The sequence below is a fragment of the Brachypodium distachyon genome, chromosome 1 (genome assembly GCF_000005505.3).
Source record: "Brachypodium distachyon strain Bd21 chromosome 1, Brachypodium_distachyon_v3.0, whole genome shotgun sequence".
Classification (NCBI taxonomy): Eukaryota; Viridiplantae; Streptophyta; class Magnoliopsida; order Poales; family Poaceae; genus Brachypodium; species Brachypodium distachyon.
Window position 1 is genome coordinate 17,470,376 of NC_016131.3, and position 13,896 is coordinate 17,484,271.

The 13,896-nt window shown below is 43.6% G+C and overlaps 3 protein-coding genes across 4 annotated transcripts; 1 reads left to right on the plus strand and 2 right to left on the minus strand.

Moving 5' to 3' along the window:
- Positions 1 to 2,748: 2,748 nt before the first annotated feature.
- LOC100831009 (stress-response A/B barrel domain-containing protein UP3) lies at positions 2,749 to 3,905 on the minus strand. Its single transcript, XM_003562659.4, has one exon. The coding sequence runs from the start codon at positions 3,833 to 3,835 to the stop codon at positions 3,014 to 3,016; it is 822 nt and encodes a 273-aa protein (XP_003562707.1). The 5' UTR covers positions 3,836 to 3,905; the 3' UTR covers positions 2,749 to 3,013.
- Positions 3,906 to 4,625: 720 nt separating this feature from the next.
- On the minus strand, positions 4,626 to 9,725 carry LOC100845440 (peroxisome biogenesis factor 10). Of its 2 annotated transcripts, XM_010237421.3 has the most exons (11): positions 9,401 to 9,725; positions 9,258 to 9,289; positions 8,088 to 8,177; positions 7,553 to 7,647; positions 7,254 to 7,455; positions 7,020 to 7,089; positions 6,462 to 6,540; positions 6,102 to 6,235; positions 5,879 to 5,967; positions 5,367 to 5,452; positions 4,626 to 5,281 (listed from the first exon to the last, which is right to left on the minus strand). In XM_010237421.3, the coding sequence occupies exons 1-11, from the start codon at positions 9,591 to 9,593 to the stop codon at positions 5,179 to 5,181; spliced, it is 1,173 nt and encodes a 390-aa protein (XP_010235723.1). In that variant the 5' UTR covers positions 9,594 to 9,725; the 3' UTR covers positions 4,626 to 5,178. The 2 variants fall into 2 exon arrangements, with proteins under 2 accessions (XP_010235723.1, XP_010235725.1); XM_010237423.3 differs by lacking the exons at positions 9,258 to 9,289; positions 9,401 to 9,725 and adding an exon at positions 8,291 to 9,232.
- Positions 9,726 to 9,798: 73 nt separating this feature from the next.
- On the plus strand, positions 9,799 to 12,453 carry LOC100831316 (probable small nuclear ribonucleoprotein G). Its single transcript, XM_003562660.4, has 4 exons — positions 9,799 to 9,994; positions 10,100 to 10,122; positions 11,823 to 11,944; positions 12,076 to 12,453. The coding sequence occupies exons 1-4, from the start codon at positions 9,960 to 9,962 to the stop codon at positions 12,136 to 12,138; spliced, it is 243 nt and encodes an 80-aa protein (XP_003562708.1). The 5' UTR covers positions 9,799 to 9,959; the 3' UTR covers positions 12,139 to 12,453.
- The last annotated feature ends 1,443 nt before the right edge of the window (positions 12,454 to 13,896 follow it).

Below are 13,896 nucleotides of genomic sequence, written 5' to 3' on the forward strand. Positions count from 1 at the left end.
ATAAGCTCGACGGTCTACGGACACTATCACGGAAGGTAGGAACTGATTCATAGCCATAGGCCGGTGGCGGGGTCATGGCGATTGGCGAACAATGTCTCTCTCTCGCCATCGCGACCACTCGCGTATATGCAGAGAGAGCTCTTGTTTGTTGCTGTTTTTTTGACTGTACTCTCTCTTGTTGTTGCTTGTACTAGATAGGGTAGATTCTCGGAATTAACAAGCATATGGCGAATGTGGAAGTAAAAAGAAACAAGTATGCGGCGAATCCACGAACCTCAGTCGTCAAGCTAATCCATTGACTCCTTCGAATTCCTACCGTTCCCAGCGCTGCCGTCCTTGCTCCTTGGAAGCCCAGCCGCGGACCCACCTACGCGGCCGTGCGCCAAGCAAAAACCGGACGGGCCTCGAATACCCAGAGCGGGGCGGGGGCCTGTCACTCTCGCATCCACGCCACGCCACGCCAGGCCATGACGCAGAGCAGTACTGGCATTGTATTCTACGGAGTACCTAGTGGTTAAATTAGTCTAAACCCCAGGCCAAAGCAGCTGCTTATACTAAAACACAAGGCAAATGAGTAAAAAAGTTCCAAACCCCAGGCCATGACCCTTGTTGTTGTTCCCAGGCGCCTGGCCGCCTGGGTCCTATCTGATCTGCCTCTGACGCAGAGTTGTGCCAGCCCAGCCTTTATATACACAACGAGCTACAACCCTGGCACTATGACACGACGGCAGCCTCTACCTTAGATCGTAGTAGTAATGGCCGAGATATCACTTGGCATGGAGGGCGTCGAGGTCGCGCCAGGGCCGGCTTGGACGATGGATGGCCGGCGGTACTGTCAGGTGGAATGGCTGGTCTGCGTCATCGGCTTCACCACCGCGTGCATGGCAGCCGCCTTGGCGGTCTACAAGGCGCCCGCCGGCGTCTTCGACGGCCACAAGCTCGCCTACTACGTCTCCGTCCTCGTCGCCGGCGTCTTGGGCCTGGCGGAGGTGTTCGCCGCGGTCACATGGATGTCGTCCGAGGGCTCCAGCGTTCGCTCCCTTGCATGCCGTTGCGTCTTGTACGCTTCGTTTCTGCCCCTGGCGTTCGTGGCAGGCCTCGGTGGACTTCGCTTACTTGTCAAGTAATAAGAGTTGCTTGCCCGGCCTTAATTACCTGTTTGTTTGTTGGGTTTGGTCCTTAATCCTTTGTTTGTTTGTTTCGTTGTTTGTGTGTGTGTCTTACTTATGTTTGGTAATTAATTGTGTGCTGAAGGCTTTGAACGTTTGTAGAGAGTGTTGCATGATTCTGTATGACGTATAAATGTCTGTCATCACTGCATGACGGATACATGTACGTACCCGTCGTCGTGTGTACTATAGTGAATTTGTGGAGTAACAAGACGCCCAAAATAACTGTCTGGTTCGGAATGAACTGCCAGAAGTACATATCAATGTGATTGTGCTTCAACGTCAGATTGTACGTGTTTAATTATAGTTTATTTTGGAATCGCATGTTTACAAGTCATGTTGATATAAACATGAACTATGGAGATCAGATGTCGCCGTCTCCGTATTTGAGTGCTTATATGTACGATATTACTTAATGACATAGATGCACATAAGTTTTGTTAATTTGTCAAACTTTTCAAAGTTTGATCAACTTTATAACAAAAATATCAATATTATGGTAAATATATTTTCATACTCCCTCCGTCTCATATTAAGTGACTCAAATTTGCCTAAATATGGATGCATCTATGCCTAAAAAGAATCTAGATACGTGTAATAGAAAGTCACTTAATATGAGACGGAGTGAGTAGTATATTGCTTTGACAATTTTTAGATTGACTCTTGCTTTGACAATGTATATACTAATATGTTTTTTCTATAAGTTTAGTCCAATTTTAGAAATAACAAAAATTATATGTCCTACGGTACATTTTGTAAAAAAGGAGTAACACAAATTATTGGAGATGGCAAAGCTGAAGGGGTCGGCTAGTGTCTTTATGTGCTCGGTTCTTACAAACGTCCCTGCTTGGCTATTTAACATTGTCCATGTCTGTAATTTTGTCGCCGGACGTGGAATGAACAGTGGCGAAGGTAGAAACAAAAGTTATTGGGTTCAATCCCCTTATTTATGGTGTATTTTTCACTAATAAAAAAAATAAGACTACATTAGCGAAGGATTTTCCATTGGGTTCATTTGAACCCAATGAACCCAACGGTTGTATACCTCCACTGGAAATGAAGACCTGGAAGGCCCACGAATGACAGGTGAACGGCTTAAGAAGGGATGAAAATGGGATCCTCCATATAGGCATGGCATCCTCAACAAAAAGATGGTACCTATTTCCACCTCATCATCTCTCTCCTGTACTGTGCATACCTTGCTTTACTTTTTACCTTTGCTTTTTTGGCTAAGCCCACACGTCATTCTCTTGCATCATCCCTTGGTACCTGTCCTTGAGCCCTTTCCTCTGCAAGAAACTGATGCCATGCTTTTTCCATCCACGTTGGCTTTGGAACAAGAGAGTGAATTATGCTGCATAACCTCGATGATGTGCAACTGTAGGATTTAAATCATTTTATTGAAATTTTGTCACGGCCCTCGTGTCACCCAAATTCCCGGTGCTGCCCCATTGCACACCTGCCAGTCCTGATGAATCTGATTTCCACTAAGAACTAAAGTGGTCGAGGTGCTCACGAAGAAAAGGAGTACCAGAGATAATCAACCAACGGGCACGAAGCAGCACAGACGACGGCAACATGAAAAGCCCAACAGCTTCCCGTGCTCCTTTGAATCACAAAAGGAAGTGCGTACCAATTGTTTGGTGTACTGCTCCAAACATGATACACAAGGCCTCTCCCGGAATTTCACACGCACTGTGTCAAAATTCAGAAGCAGGATCTCCGGCAAGCAATCCTTATTCATCACACAATTCGATCCCAATTTCACGAGTACATTATTCCCAAAATTAACAACACAGGAACACTCGAATCTAAACCAAAACCTGAGATCCCTCATGGCCTCATCAGAGGCTCGCCGCCGCCGGAGCGTCCCCGGCAGGCCCCGCGACGAAGTCCAGCACCAGCACCTCGTCGAGCAAGGGCCTGACGGCGGCCTTGGCTGCCTCCACCTTGCCGTCCCCTTCCACGGCGTCCAGCTCCTCCACGCTGTCGAACACGGCCACCATCCCGAACTGGTACCCCTTGGCGCGCGCCGGCGAGAAGTTCTCCCCGAAGCTGACCCTGGAGCCCCTGGCCTCGCCGGCAGCCTTGGTCGCCGCGGCGACCTCCTCCACGAGCCGCCCCACCTCCACACCTTCCTTGACCTTGGCGAGGGTGAGTCGGATGGCTGAGCCGGGGGTCACCGGGGACGGGCCGGCCGCGGCGTTGACCCAGTCGACGGCGGTGGCGTCGAGCGCGTTGGGCTGCACGTGGGCCTGCACGGCGGCGACGTGGGCCGGGTGAGCCGCGTAGGCGGCGAGGTCGGGCTTGGTGGCGTAGCGGGAGTGGAGGAGGTGGGTCGGGCCCAGGGCCTCGGCCGCCGGGGAGCGGAGGCGGAGCACGGGGCCCGCGTGGATGTAGGACAGCCCCGGGACTTGCGACGAGAGCGCCTGCAGCGAGGAGACCATCGCGGCGGCCGCGCCCGAGGTCAGGGACTCCGGGCGGACCTTGATGAGCACGAAGTGCTCGATCGGGGCCGCGATGGCGGCGGCGGGGGCGGCGGAAGACATGGCGGCGGCGGCGCGGACGGCGGAGGGTTTGAGGCGGCGGCGGCTTAGCGGGGAGGAGGCGAGGAGGGGTAGGTGGAGACGAGGCGAAGGATGGATGATGGATTTGAGGCAAATCATGGTTTAGCACGAGGGGAAAGCAGAGGAGGTTAAAATCTGGGGGGGCTGGGACAGTGACCTGAAGATCAAGGCATGGAGTTTTATAGGGGGTTGGATGCTCCCGGCGCACGGGCTCCCACGGTGGCGGCTGCGTCCCGATGGTTGGTGTGTCCAGTCGTACGTGCTGCAGTGTGCAGTCCATGGGAGCATCGTGAGTTCGTGGCACCGTACATCAGCCGTTGCGTTACGGAGTTGTCGAAGTGCAAAACGCAGAAGTTTGCTAATTCTCCTGACAGCTCTTAGAATTTTAATGGGGTTTCTGTTGTTGTGTGGCGATTACCGTAATTTATGCGGAGTACTAAAGACATGATAATGACTGAAAATAGACCAATTGCATGGGAGTTGCATGTGCTGTGCCTAAATACTTACTCTTCCGATCCATAAACAAATGTTATCCATTTAGTACAAAATTTATACTGGTACAAAGCGGACGACATTTTTTATAAATCGGAGTGAGTACAATCTTGTCTATGAATGATGTGGAGCAAAAGTATACGGAGTAGATCGCACCCCCGGAAAGCTCAAAGCGGAAGAAACTGGCATATCCGGCACTAACGGGGCCCAAGAGACAACATCAACATGCATAATTGAACCAGGTAATTCGTTAGTCCCTCCGTTTCATAATTCTTGTCTCAAATTTGTTCGAAAATGGACGTATCTATTCCTAAAAAGCGTCTACATTCATGTAATATTTCGACAAGAATTATGAAACGGAGGGAGCAGTAATTAAGAACAGGAGCTGCCCGTAGAATGGTGCACTCAACTTAAAAACATCAACTGATCTCGAACGAGTAAACTAATACAACAGGATCTTCATAGTGCCGTTGAAATGTTCAATGCAGCTGTGGCAGGAATACATGGCTAGGGTGTACAAACATACGGGCAAAAGATAAGACCTGATACAGGTGTAGAGAAAACAAAAACAGGATATCCGATTGCTCAATTGCTCTCTGATCCTAGCAATTCATTTCTACCCTACATAATTCACTTGTTTCCCAACTGTACAACCTACTTGTACAAGGGTATCTATTCTCGTTTCAACTTCTCTTTTCTTCATATTCTGTTTGGTCCTTGGTGCTACTTGATAATCTCTGCAGCTGGAAATATTTAGCTGGAGTCTACTGTCTACAACTTTATCCAATGGCCTTCTACAGTTCTATTCTTCTTCCTGTTTTGGTATACTAAAAACATTTCAGCAGAGGCTGAGTTCTTGCCATACTACAGTATTGGATATATTTGTCTTGATGAAGGCATGGAGAGAGGAGGGGAAAATATGATCCCTTGGTACTGTCAGAAATGATCTGCTAGAAATCCGAATGATATATACAGATCAAACTTGAATGAGTAATAGGAGTTCTGCATAGGGGGCACTCAGGCTTCTCATTGCACCATTCCATTATGCAATTCCTGCATGTTATGACATAAGTTATTCATAGCAATTGAAGAGAGTGGGAGAGATGAAAACCAGTTTGCATCTGTAAGACAAATTTACCAGCAGAAAACATGTCCGCAGGTTGTCGCAGTAGGATTCTGCCGGGTACTGAGACAGAGAGTGCATTTGCTCTTGCTACTGGGCGCCTGAACAACAGACACATAATATACAAAACATAAGCATCGTACAATAGATCACATGTATAAAATAAAAGAGTAGCTGTCAAAAGCATATGCAATTCTAGCCATAATCTTAAATTGTACTCCCTCCGATCCATATTAATTGTCGAAATATTACATGTATCTAGACGCTTTTTAGGCATAGATACATCCATATTTGGGCAAATTTGAGACGATTAATATGGATCGGAGGGAGTAACATTTGTGGATCCCTGTCTTTCTTGGCCCGAAAAAAAAGCATTGTGAGGTGCATCCACACTCTGAGGAGCATCATGGTAACATAAAACGTTTGGCTTCCAATACAGATGCAAACATTTAGTTGAATTTCAGATTGTTCTAAGGTCACCCAAGTTAGTCATACAAACTCAAGAATTCTTATCTGAGGACAAATACCTCTGAGCCAGAAGCCAAATCAACAGCTTTCCCATGGCGGATGTCACTGATGATATTTCCATCTTCATTTAGAACAGGTACACTCCGACCTGTTTCATCGTTGATAAGAACATAAATTATCATACGCCATTGATATTTGTACCACTGTAAGAAAGTAACTCAGACCTTCAACATAATAAAGAAATGGTTATTGGTGCAACAAATTCAGCAAAAGAGTGTGTACCTGTAGATGAAGGATAGCTTCCGGATGAAATTTGATTAATGGAAGTAGCTATTGATGATAAGTTACTTCTTCGGAGTCTTTCAGCACCAAGAATACACAGCTGAATTAACAAAAAAATACCCAATATTTGATACCTGCAAATGTGGATAATTAAACTTGATCTTCTGGAGAATTTCATATCCAAGAGGAAAATAGTTTGACGATAATAAAAAACACTAGAGACCATGAGAAGACTTCTTATCATTTACATTCTCAAATTCGTTTCCGGAGTGTAATTAACTTCGAGGCATCAATGGCTGTATGCTTTGGTTCTGTTTGAGTTTACTTTTAGATGTAGCAGTTAAGTACAGAAAAAGGTACCTGGGCCTTTGATTCATTGGCTTACCAATGAAAACATAATGAATACCTGCTCCTCGCTTTGATAAATGATAATATAATCCTACAGAGAAGGACACATAACAAGAGTTAATCAAGTACCTAATAGTTACTTGTTAGTACAGCAGATCCGACAGAGGTGATAAGAAAGAGGATACAGCCAGTCATTGCTTAAGGTTTGAAGGTAAACAATATTAACAAGGTATTACATCCCACCACAGATAAATTGAAAGGAAACTCAACAACAGTGTCTAAGGAATTATGAATGTGTGACAGTGTTCTGACAAGATAAGCTGCATAACCTTATGAGTAAGATTTAAGCGAATGAGTTGAATTTGTCAAAAAGGGTCTGCCTGGACATTTTAATATGCCTACGCCTCATGATAAATTCAGGTTCCATGAATTTAAGGTGACCACTGAGCAGGACAAACCAAAAAGAACTTTTCAGTTGTTGTTACACAAACCCATGATAACGATCAACTGGCCTTCAAATATATCTCAAATGAAAAAAGGATTTTACATATCCTATTGGATATAAGATACCTTCAAAATAGAAGAACATCAGATTTGTCCGCATAGCCAACTGTATAAAATCTTGAGCAAGCGGCAGCATCTAGGAACAGACAAGACACTTAGACACATCATATAGATGTTAATGTTAGATAAGAAGCATCTTGTTAGTATTAGAATTATATTGTCATTTATCAGTGAGAATTTTTTAGGAGGTGTTCCATATTAAAATAGGGATGGCACATATGATCTAGAACAATTTCGTACCGAAGGCCATTTCTGAACTACCCATAGCCAAAAGGCATGAGCTCTGCTTCTCAACCTCGAGAGACTAGAAGAAGTCATAATTCTGGAAAAGTCACTCGTGTTTGTAGAGGTTTGTGCAATGCCTCTACTAGAATTATCAATTTCATGATGATAATCAAGCTGAGAGTCATCAAGGTAAATACCACGGGAGACCATTCTCGAACTGTTAAAATCAGTATGAACAGAAAATATGCAATCAGCTTCTTCGAGCAAAGAGAATATTGGCTAGATGACAGCATTGGAAATTATTACTGCCATACCTTATTCTTTCAGCAAGATAGGGCACAGTAGTTTGGTACAAAATGAAAAGGATCCGCCTCGCAGGTGTGGGTGGAAGTCCATGTGAGGTTGCAACCTGAACAACTCGATCACAACATGGACAGCATCAGCATGATACTAATACTAATGTTATCCTTGAAGATTCTAATGTACTGACTATTTTCTGCGCACCAAATTCTACAAGATACAGAATGAGAAAACTGATCATCTCACTAGCCATCACATTTGGTGTTTCCTTGCAAAAATAAAAAAAAACATTTGGTGTTCCTTGTCTTTTGTTTAACAGGAGCTTTCGATTAATTTGCTAACTAGGCCCATCTAATAAAGTAAACAGTATTACGTTCAATATCATATGAAAAGTAACTCCATGATAAATAGTATTAAGATCATAAAAGTTTCTTATGATTTGTATGTAAAACTTGATAAATAGTATTTAGATCATAGTAGTTAGATAATGTTTTCCCTCGGTGACACAAGAAAAACATAAATGATGCTAAATAACAAAAACAGTATGACCTGAGATATATCACAATATTCTTCTCCTAGTGTTTGCTGGCCTGATCCAGTTGTTAGCAAGTAATAAAGGGACTGACCAAGCAATTTTATCTGCAGAAATTCAAATCAATGTAAGTTTCTGCCACATTCTACAAATAACATTAGAAAAAAAATGTAATAAGAATGCTAGCACAGAAACAAATGCAGAGGAAAATATTCAAAACCTTCCTCTGTGCAGCTCTATGGAAAAATTGACAGAGCTCAAACAGACAGAGACAGGAAAAGCGTCTGTCTTCGCAACGCTTATACATGGACCGTATCTGATTTTGCCATATAGGATAGAAATCGGCATGGAAGAAGAATTAAGAAGGCTAAATCGTAGCTAAATGACGATATGACGCTTATTTCCTGATTCCAATGAAAAGCATTCCTCAACCTATCCGCTGCGGCGCTGACCATTGGCTGAACCAATTTCACCAAGGTGCTCTTCCCCAAGGCAATAGAGAAAGAGGAAAACAATAAAGACATTTAATGACTGGACCCACCATAAGATACAGCAGTTGAGAAGGTTGTGTATCTACCTGGCGTGGCAAAAATTAAGATACGGCAGAACCGTTCTGCGTTGGGACTGGCCTTATCCAGCACAACAATCATCCTATTCTACTGAATGAAATGCAACACATTACAAATATCATCTTGACATTTTCGAAACATAAGAAACATCAAGCATGTAAAATAAATACAACATACAAGCTCTCCATTTATACTGCTTGACCAAAATAGCTATTTGCAGTGAAGATTACTATCGGTTACTCGGTTAGAATACCTTCTCGGAAGAAACTTTGAAATCTCTGCACTTATTGTTTTAAGCGCCACTACCCAATAAAGTAGATGTGTTAGCCAAATTGGAATCCTTTAAAGCACATGATCTAGCTAAGTGGTCAGCAAAATTCAGAGTTGTAAGTTTTAACAACTACTATACCAAAATCCTAACCTCTGATAACATCCAACAATGTAAAATCTAAACGAGTAGTAACCTAGCACTGATAAAGTCTACACGATTTGGAACATTGATTGGATGATGTAGCAACAGACGCATGGCATGTCAAAATTCTTTCGGGGGATAGCGATCAACTGCTACAAGCTAATCATGGGCTCATGGCAATATAGGCAAATTAGTTAGCCCCTCACCTCGTTCTGGTAAGCAACCGCAACCCTGGTACCTGCATCACCACCAAAACGCCAAACAACCTCAAATCACCACCAAATCGCAAAAAAAGGCTAGGCCTAAGACGAGCTATAGGGAAGAAAGAAAGCAGGGGGGTTTCGCGGACCAAAGAGGTGGCGGAAGGCGTCGCGGCAGGCCTCAGTGACGTGTGCGGCGTAGCTATCGTCCTTCTCCGCCGCGCGCATGACCTCCGGCTGCGCCGCCGTCGGAAACCGCCGCGGACGAGCGGCTGCGCCGCCTCGGGTGCCGCCGCGGGAGCTGGGCCCCGCATCGCTGGCAGGGGCTCCGGCTGACGGCATCTCCTCTCGCCCACGCTCTGGGTGCTCCGCACGCGGTAGAGTCCGGGGCTCGGAGGAGTTCGCGCAATCGCGCGCCGTGGTGAGCTCCGAACCTCCGATGCTCCGATGGTAGTTTTTGCAGATACACCCCTGTTCTTAGCTCTATTTCTCTCTTTACGTCTCTCCTGCAATTTACGAAGGGGACTATGACCCACATGTCAGAGATCTTAAGGGTCTGCGTGGTATTTTAGGGTTCCAGCCTCCCAGAGCGTTGGCGTTTTGGGTTCAGGGTTCTCGCGGCGGCGGCTCGTACTTCCTTTCGCGTCTTCTGAAGGTTTGGGTTTAGCAGCGCGGAAAAGCTTGTGGATCGTTCGTTAGGGAGTCGCCATGAGCCGATCGGGGCAGCCGCCAGATCTAAAGAAGTAATCACTCGGTCCTTTTCCTCCCGGATTAGATCTATTTTGCTTGTTTTTTGTCTCTGTTTTGATAGGATTTTGATGCGATCTTTTTCTTCTGCTGGATTGCAGGTACATGGACAAGAAGCTCCAAAGTAAGTGCGCCTACCAATTCTTTAATTTTTACTCATAATGTTAGTCAGACGCAGCACGCAGGATGCATTTTTTTTTAGATTCTGGGACGTATATGCGCTGTTATTGCCTAATTTCCGTTCCATATTTATTGAGAATGATTATTAGCTAATGTGATGTGCAAAAATCTTATGTTTGTATTGGTCGGCACTGTGTTGTCTTGTAACTAGTACCTGTTGATGGATTATGAGATTTTATATGGTCATTTAGAAAAATATGGAGTGTTGTTTACTTGTTTATGTTTTATTCATTTGCTACAGTCAGTACACTTTTGTGACATACTTGTACGGTTGTACCATATTGTAGTGTTTGCGAAACCTGAAAGTGGTACTGTTAGCACTTAGCAGCCATCCCTGGAAATGTTTTGGCTGAAGAGTTGCCCTCTTTGTCAGTACAGATATTAAGATAAGTCAAAAATTGAAATGTTGCTTATCTGTTTCATATTTATGAATAAAGCTTGACAACTGGCTGTAGTACATAGGAATGTTAATATGCCGGTAATTTGCATCCGACAAGTTTTGCTAACCAGCTGTGCTGCCTTGCAGTCAGCCACATTGTTGATGTAAATGCCCTAAATGATGATATCTTAGCAAAGCTATGGATTCATGTCCAAATGAAGCTTCTTTGTCATAGTTACTCTGATAGGGCATTTACTGTTCTGTTCTGTTGCTTAGTTGTAGTCTTACAAAGTTACATCCAGATATTTGTGCACATCTTGTCATCTCTGGCTTTTGTATTCTTTGGTGCTTGTTATCATGTTAAAAAAAGGTTTTATGTTGCTCTGCCAACTATGTTGTGTATTACGTATTATGTTGTATTTCTTAATTCTACTTAGCCAACTTTCATGGTTATCTTGAATCAAGAACTTTCTTCAAAATCATGGATCATTTCCAAGTTAAGCTTTTTTTTTCATCATTGCTCTGGTAGGTGGCAAAATTTGGTACCATCCTCGAGGCTCCAACAATGGGGCTACATGCAAACATTATTAATCTATATTATTAATGTAGCTATCCCAAACTGAACCCTGCTAGGTGACGTAAATCGATCTTATTTTATTTACGTTCCGAGTGGCATCCTTTCTCTTGCTCAACTTACGTCCATAAAAACAATTTTACTTGTGAACGAGGTGCCTTTCTGTTAGTTCTAGGAACTACTGTCGCAAATTTCACTTAATTTGAATCGTTGTGATCATCCTCCATGTTTTACTCATGCCCTCTTTTTATTTATTTTTATTGAGTCGTTCACTGGTAGTTGAACTTTTTACCTGAATGTCACACTATAGGGGAATCATGGTACTATGACTGGGATAACAGTGTGTGGATCGGGTTTGAAAGTGCTAGATTACGACAGTTGTTTAGATAAAGCTATTGAGGGTGTTGGTATCTCATGTTAACATGGTTTTAGACTAAGCTACTTAAGTACCCTATCATGTGTAAACTGATTAAAATCAGTCTGTCCATAATTCTGATTGAAAAAATGGCAGTGTTGATTATTGGGAGCTTCATATCCTCCCTTTTTGTGTTTCAAGCACCGATTTTCTCATGGAAAAAACTGTGCACTTTGATCAAATGTGGTGTTAAACTGTGGATGTAGCCGCCAATATTGCCATGCTCTGCTTCAGTCGGCTATTTTTACTCACTGGCTCTCTTTTTAATTTTGCCAGTCAAACTGAATGCAAACCGTGTAGTCATTGGCACACTTCGAGGATTTGATCAATTCATGAATTTGGTCGTGGACAACACTGTGGAGGTCAATGGGAATGACAGGAACGACATAGGAATGGTGGTGAGTTATATCTTCTACATGTTCTCTTCCAATGACGCAGTCCCTGCCAAATTATCTTTGCAATTGAAATACTTACCAGCTCATTGTCTGTGCCAACCATATAACCAAGCATATTGTAACAACTTTTGCAGGTTCTCAGAGGAAACAGTGTTGTGATGATTGAAGCCCTTGAACCAATTGCCAAGTCTCAGTGAAAATCGGTTTACGTACTTCTGGTTGAGACTTTGAGCTGCTAGTTTTTGTAAAAATTGATATGTATGCGATTGGGCGTATTATACTGTAACGTCGATGCTGTATGAGCTTTGCCACCTATGTATGTTTAGCCTCCCTTTGGTTGCATACACCGCTGAAGTCATTGCTATTTAGCTGCATTCCATGCAATACTGTGTTTTTATCTTGTGTAGATGGCCATGGAAGCTTGGTATTGTGTGGACCACAAACTAGACATCTGTCGGTACTGTCGATAGAGATCATAGGCATATTTGGTTGCAAGAAAATAACTTCGTCAATGTTCCTCTCATCGTCTGATCTTTGATTTGCAGAGCACCCTTTAGCTTTTGATCTCTGTTGCCACTATAAGTTCGTGTGAAGTCCTGTTAGCTCGTTTCAAAAGAATTTAGAGGATTCACAGATGGGTCACATGCTCTGGAGTGCTACGAATTCTTGTAGTTTTCTCCTGATCTATTTGCAATCCTCTTTGAACTCCCACATAAGGTCACCTTCCATCCTGTTCTCCTGTTCGGCAGCATTTCGTTGGCTGTTACCGTCGAGCCTGAATTAGGATACTGAAGAAGTCACGTCTGGGGCAGCACCAATCTCTTAAGCTCTTGATCTTGATCTATGTCCGATGCCTGCCACCGCAAGGAACATTACCGCTCTATAGTTGCATAATCGATAGCATCTACGTTGATGTGGAAGGAGCGTCCCAAAGATGGGGTCGAAACCAAGAAACGGAAGATCAACATTTGAGCCATTGTCGCCGCTTAGTCGATGCAACCGTCTAAAACCTAATTTCACCGCCCCGGAGGGACGGTACTCTTGACCGAAAGGAGCACAATTACTTGACTTCCGTTGTTGCCCACTCTGTGAAAGAGAAAAACAACCAGAGGGATTGTTAGACCACCTGAGCGATCTCCTGTGTTTAGCTGTTTTAGCTTCTTGGCTCCTCTAGGGTTTGTTCCTCCCCTCATCTTTTGTTGCGTCGTAACTCTGCGCCCCGCGCTTGTACATTCCTCTTCTTAATTAATGAATCAGTGTTGTCGTTTTTCTTAAAAAAGACCAGAGATGAATCTAAAAGGTGTATTACAAAACTTAATCTAAAACATACAAGGATTGAGGGGGCGAGACGAGCCCCCTACCACACGATGTCTATAAAAGCCCAAGAGGCAGTGGAACCAGAGAGATCAGAGGATTGCGGCATTGGTGACTTGGACAAAAGACTCTTGATTTTTTACAAACAACTCATGGATTTTGATTCAGACTCAAAACTTGGCTGCTAAAATGTGTTGCGCTGAATTCGTTTATACTTTTTCGTGAAAAATGGACATAAAAAGAAGAAAGCTCGTTAACCAGACTAAAAATGAAGAAGGCAAAAGCTGCTTGAAAAAATTTGATTATCATAAGGCTGGTCATAGTGGGAGTAACAAAGGTGGTAACATAAGTGCCAACTAAGCAAATTTGGTGATGTGACATGTTATTAATGAGGAGAGGGAGGTTTGTGATAACTAGATATGTTACCATAACATCACACAAATTAAAACAAGATGAGTTTACAACCTAATAAATAACACAATGCATGAGATCACATATATGTTACTACCCACTATGTAGGTAGTAACTTATACTAGTAACAAAGACATGTTACCACTCTAAGTTACCATGCATTATCACCAGCATAATCCACGTTAGTGCTGAAGTAAGACCGGTGGTTCTCGTCGTTCTCGATGGAGTGA

Bases quoted from the DNA above. Each gene is read 5' to 3' on its own strand.
- LOC100831009 (XM_003562659.4), bottom strand. From the start codon at position 3,835: ATGATTTGCCTCAAATCCATCATCCATCCTTCGCCTCGTCTCCACCTA.
- LOC100845440 (XM_010237421.3), bottom strand. From the start codon at position 9,593: ATGCCGTCAGCCGGAGCCCCTGCCAGCGATGCGGGGCCCAGCTCCCGC. The intron at 7,456-7,552 runs GTATGGCAGTAA...TGATTTTAACAG, and splicing joins TATCTTGCTGAAAGAATAAG to TTCGAGAATGGTCTCCCGTG. The intron at 5,282-5,366 runs GTAAATTTGTCT...CATAACATGCAG, and splicing joins TGCGGACATGTTTTCTGCTG to GAATTGCATAATGGAATGGT.
- LOC100831316 (XM_003562660.4), top strand. From the start codon at position 9,960: ATGAGCCGATCGGGGCAGCCGCCAGATCTAAAGAA. The intron at 9,995-10,099 runs GTAATCACTCGG...GCTGGATTGCAG, and splicing joins CAGCCGCCAGATCTAAAGAA to GTACATGGACAAGAAGCTCC. The intron at 11,945-12,075 runs GTGAGTTATATC...CAACTTTTGCAG, and splicing joins GGAACGACATAGGAATGGTG to GTTCTCAGAGGAAACAGTGT.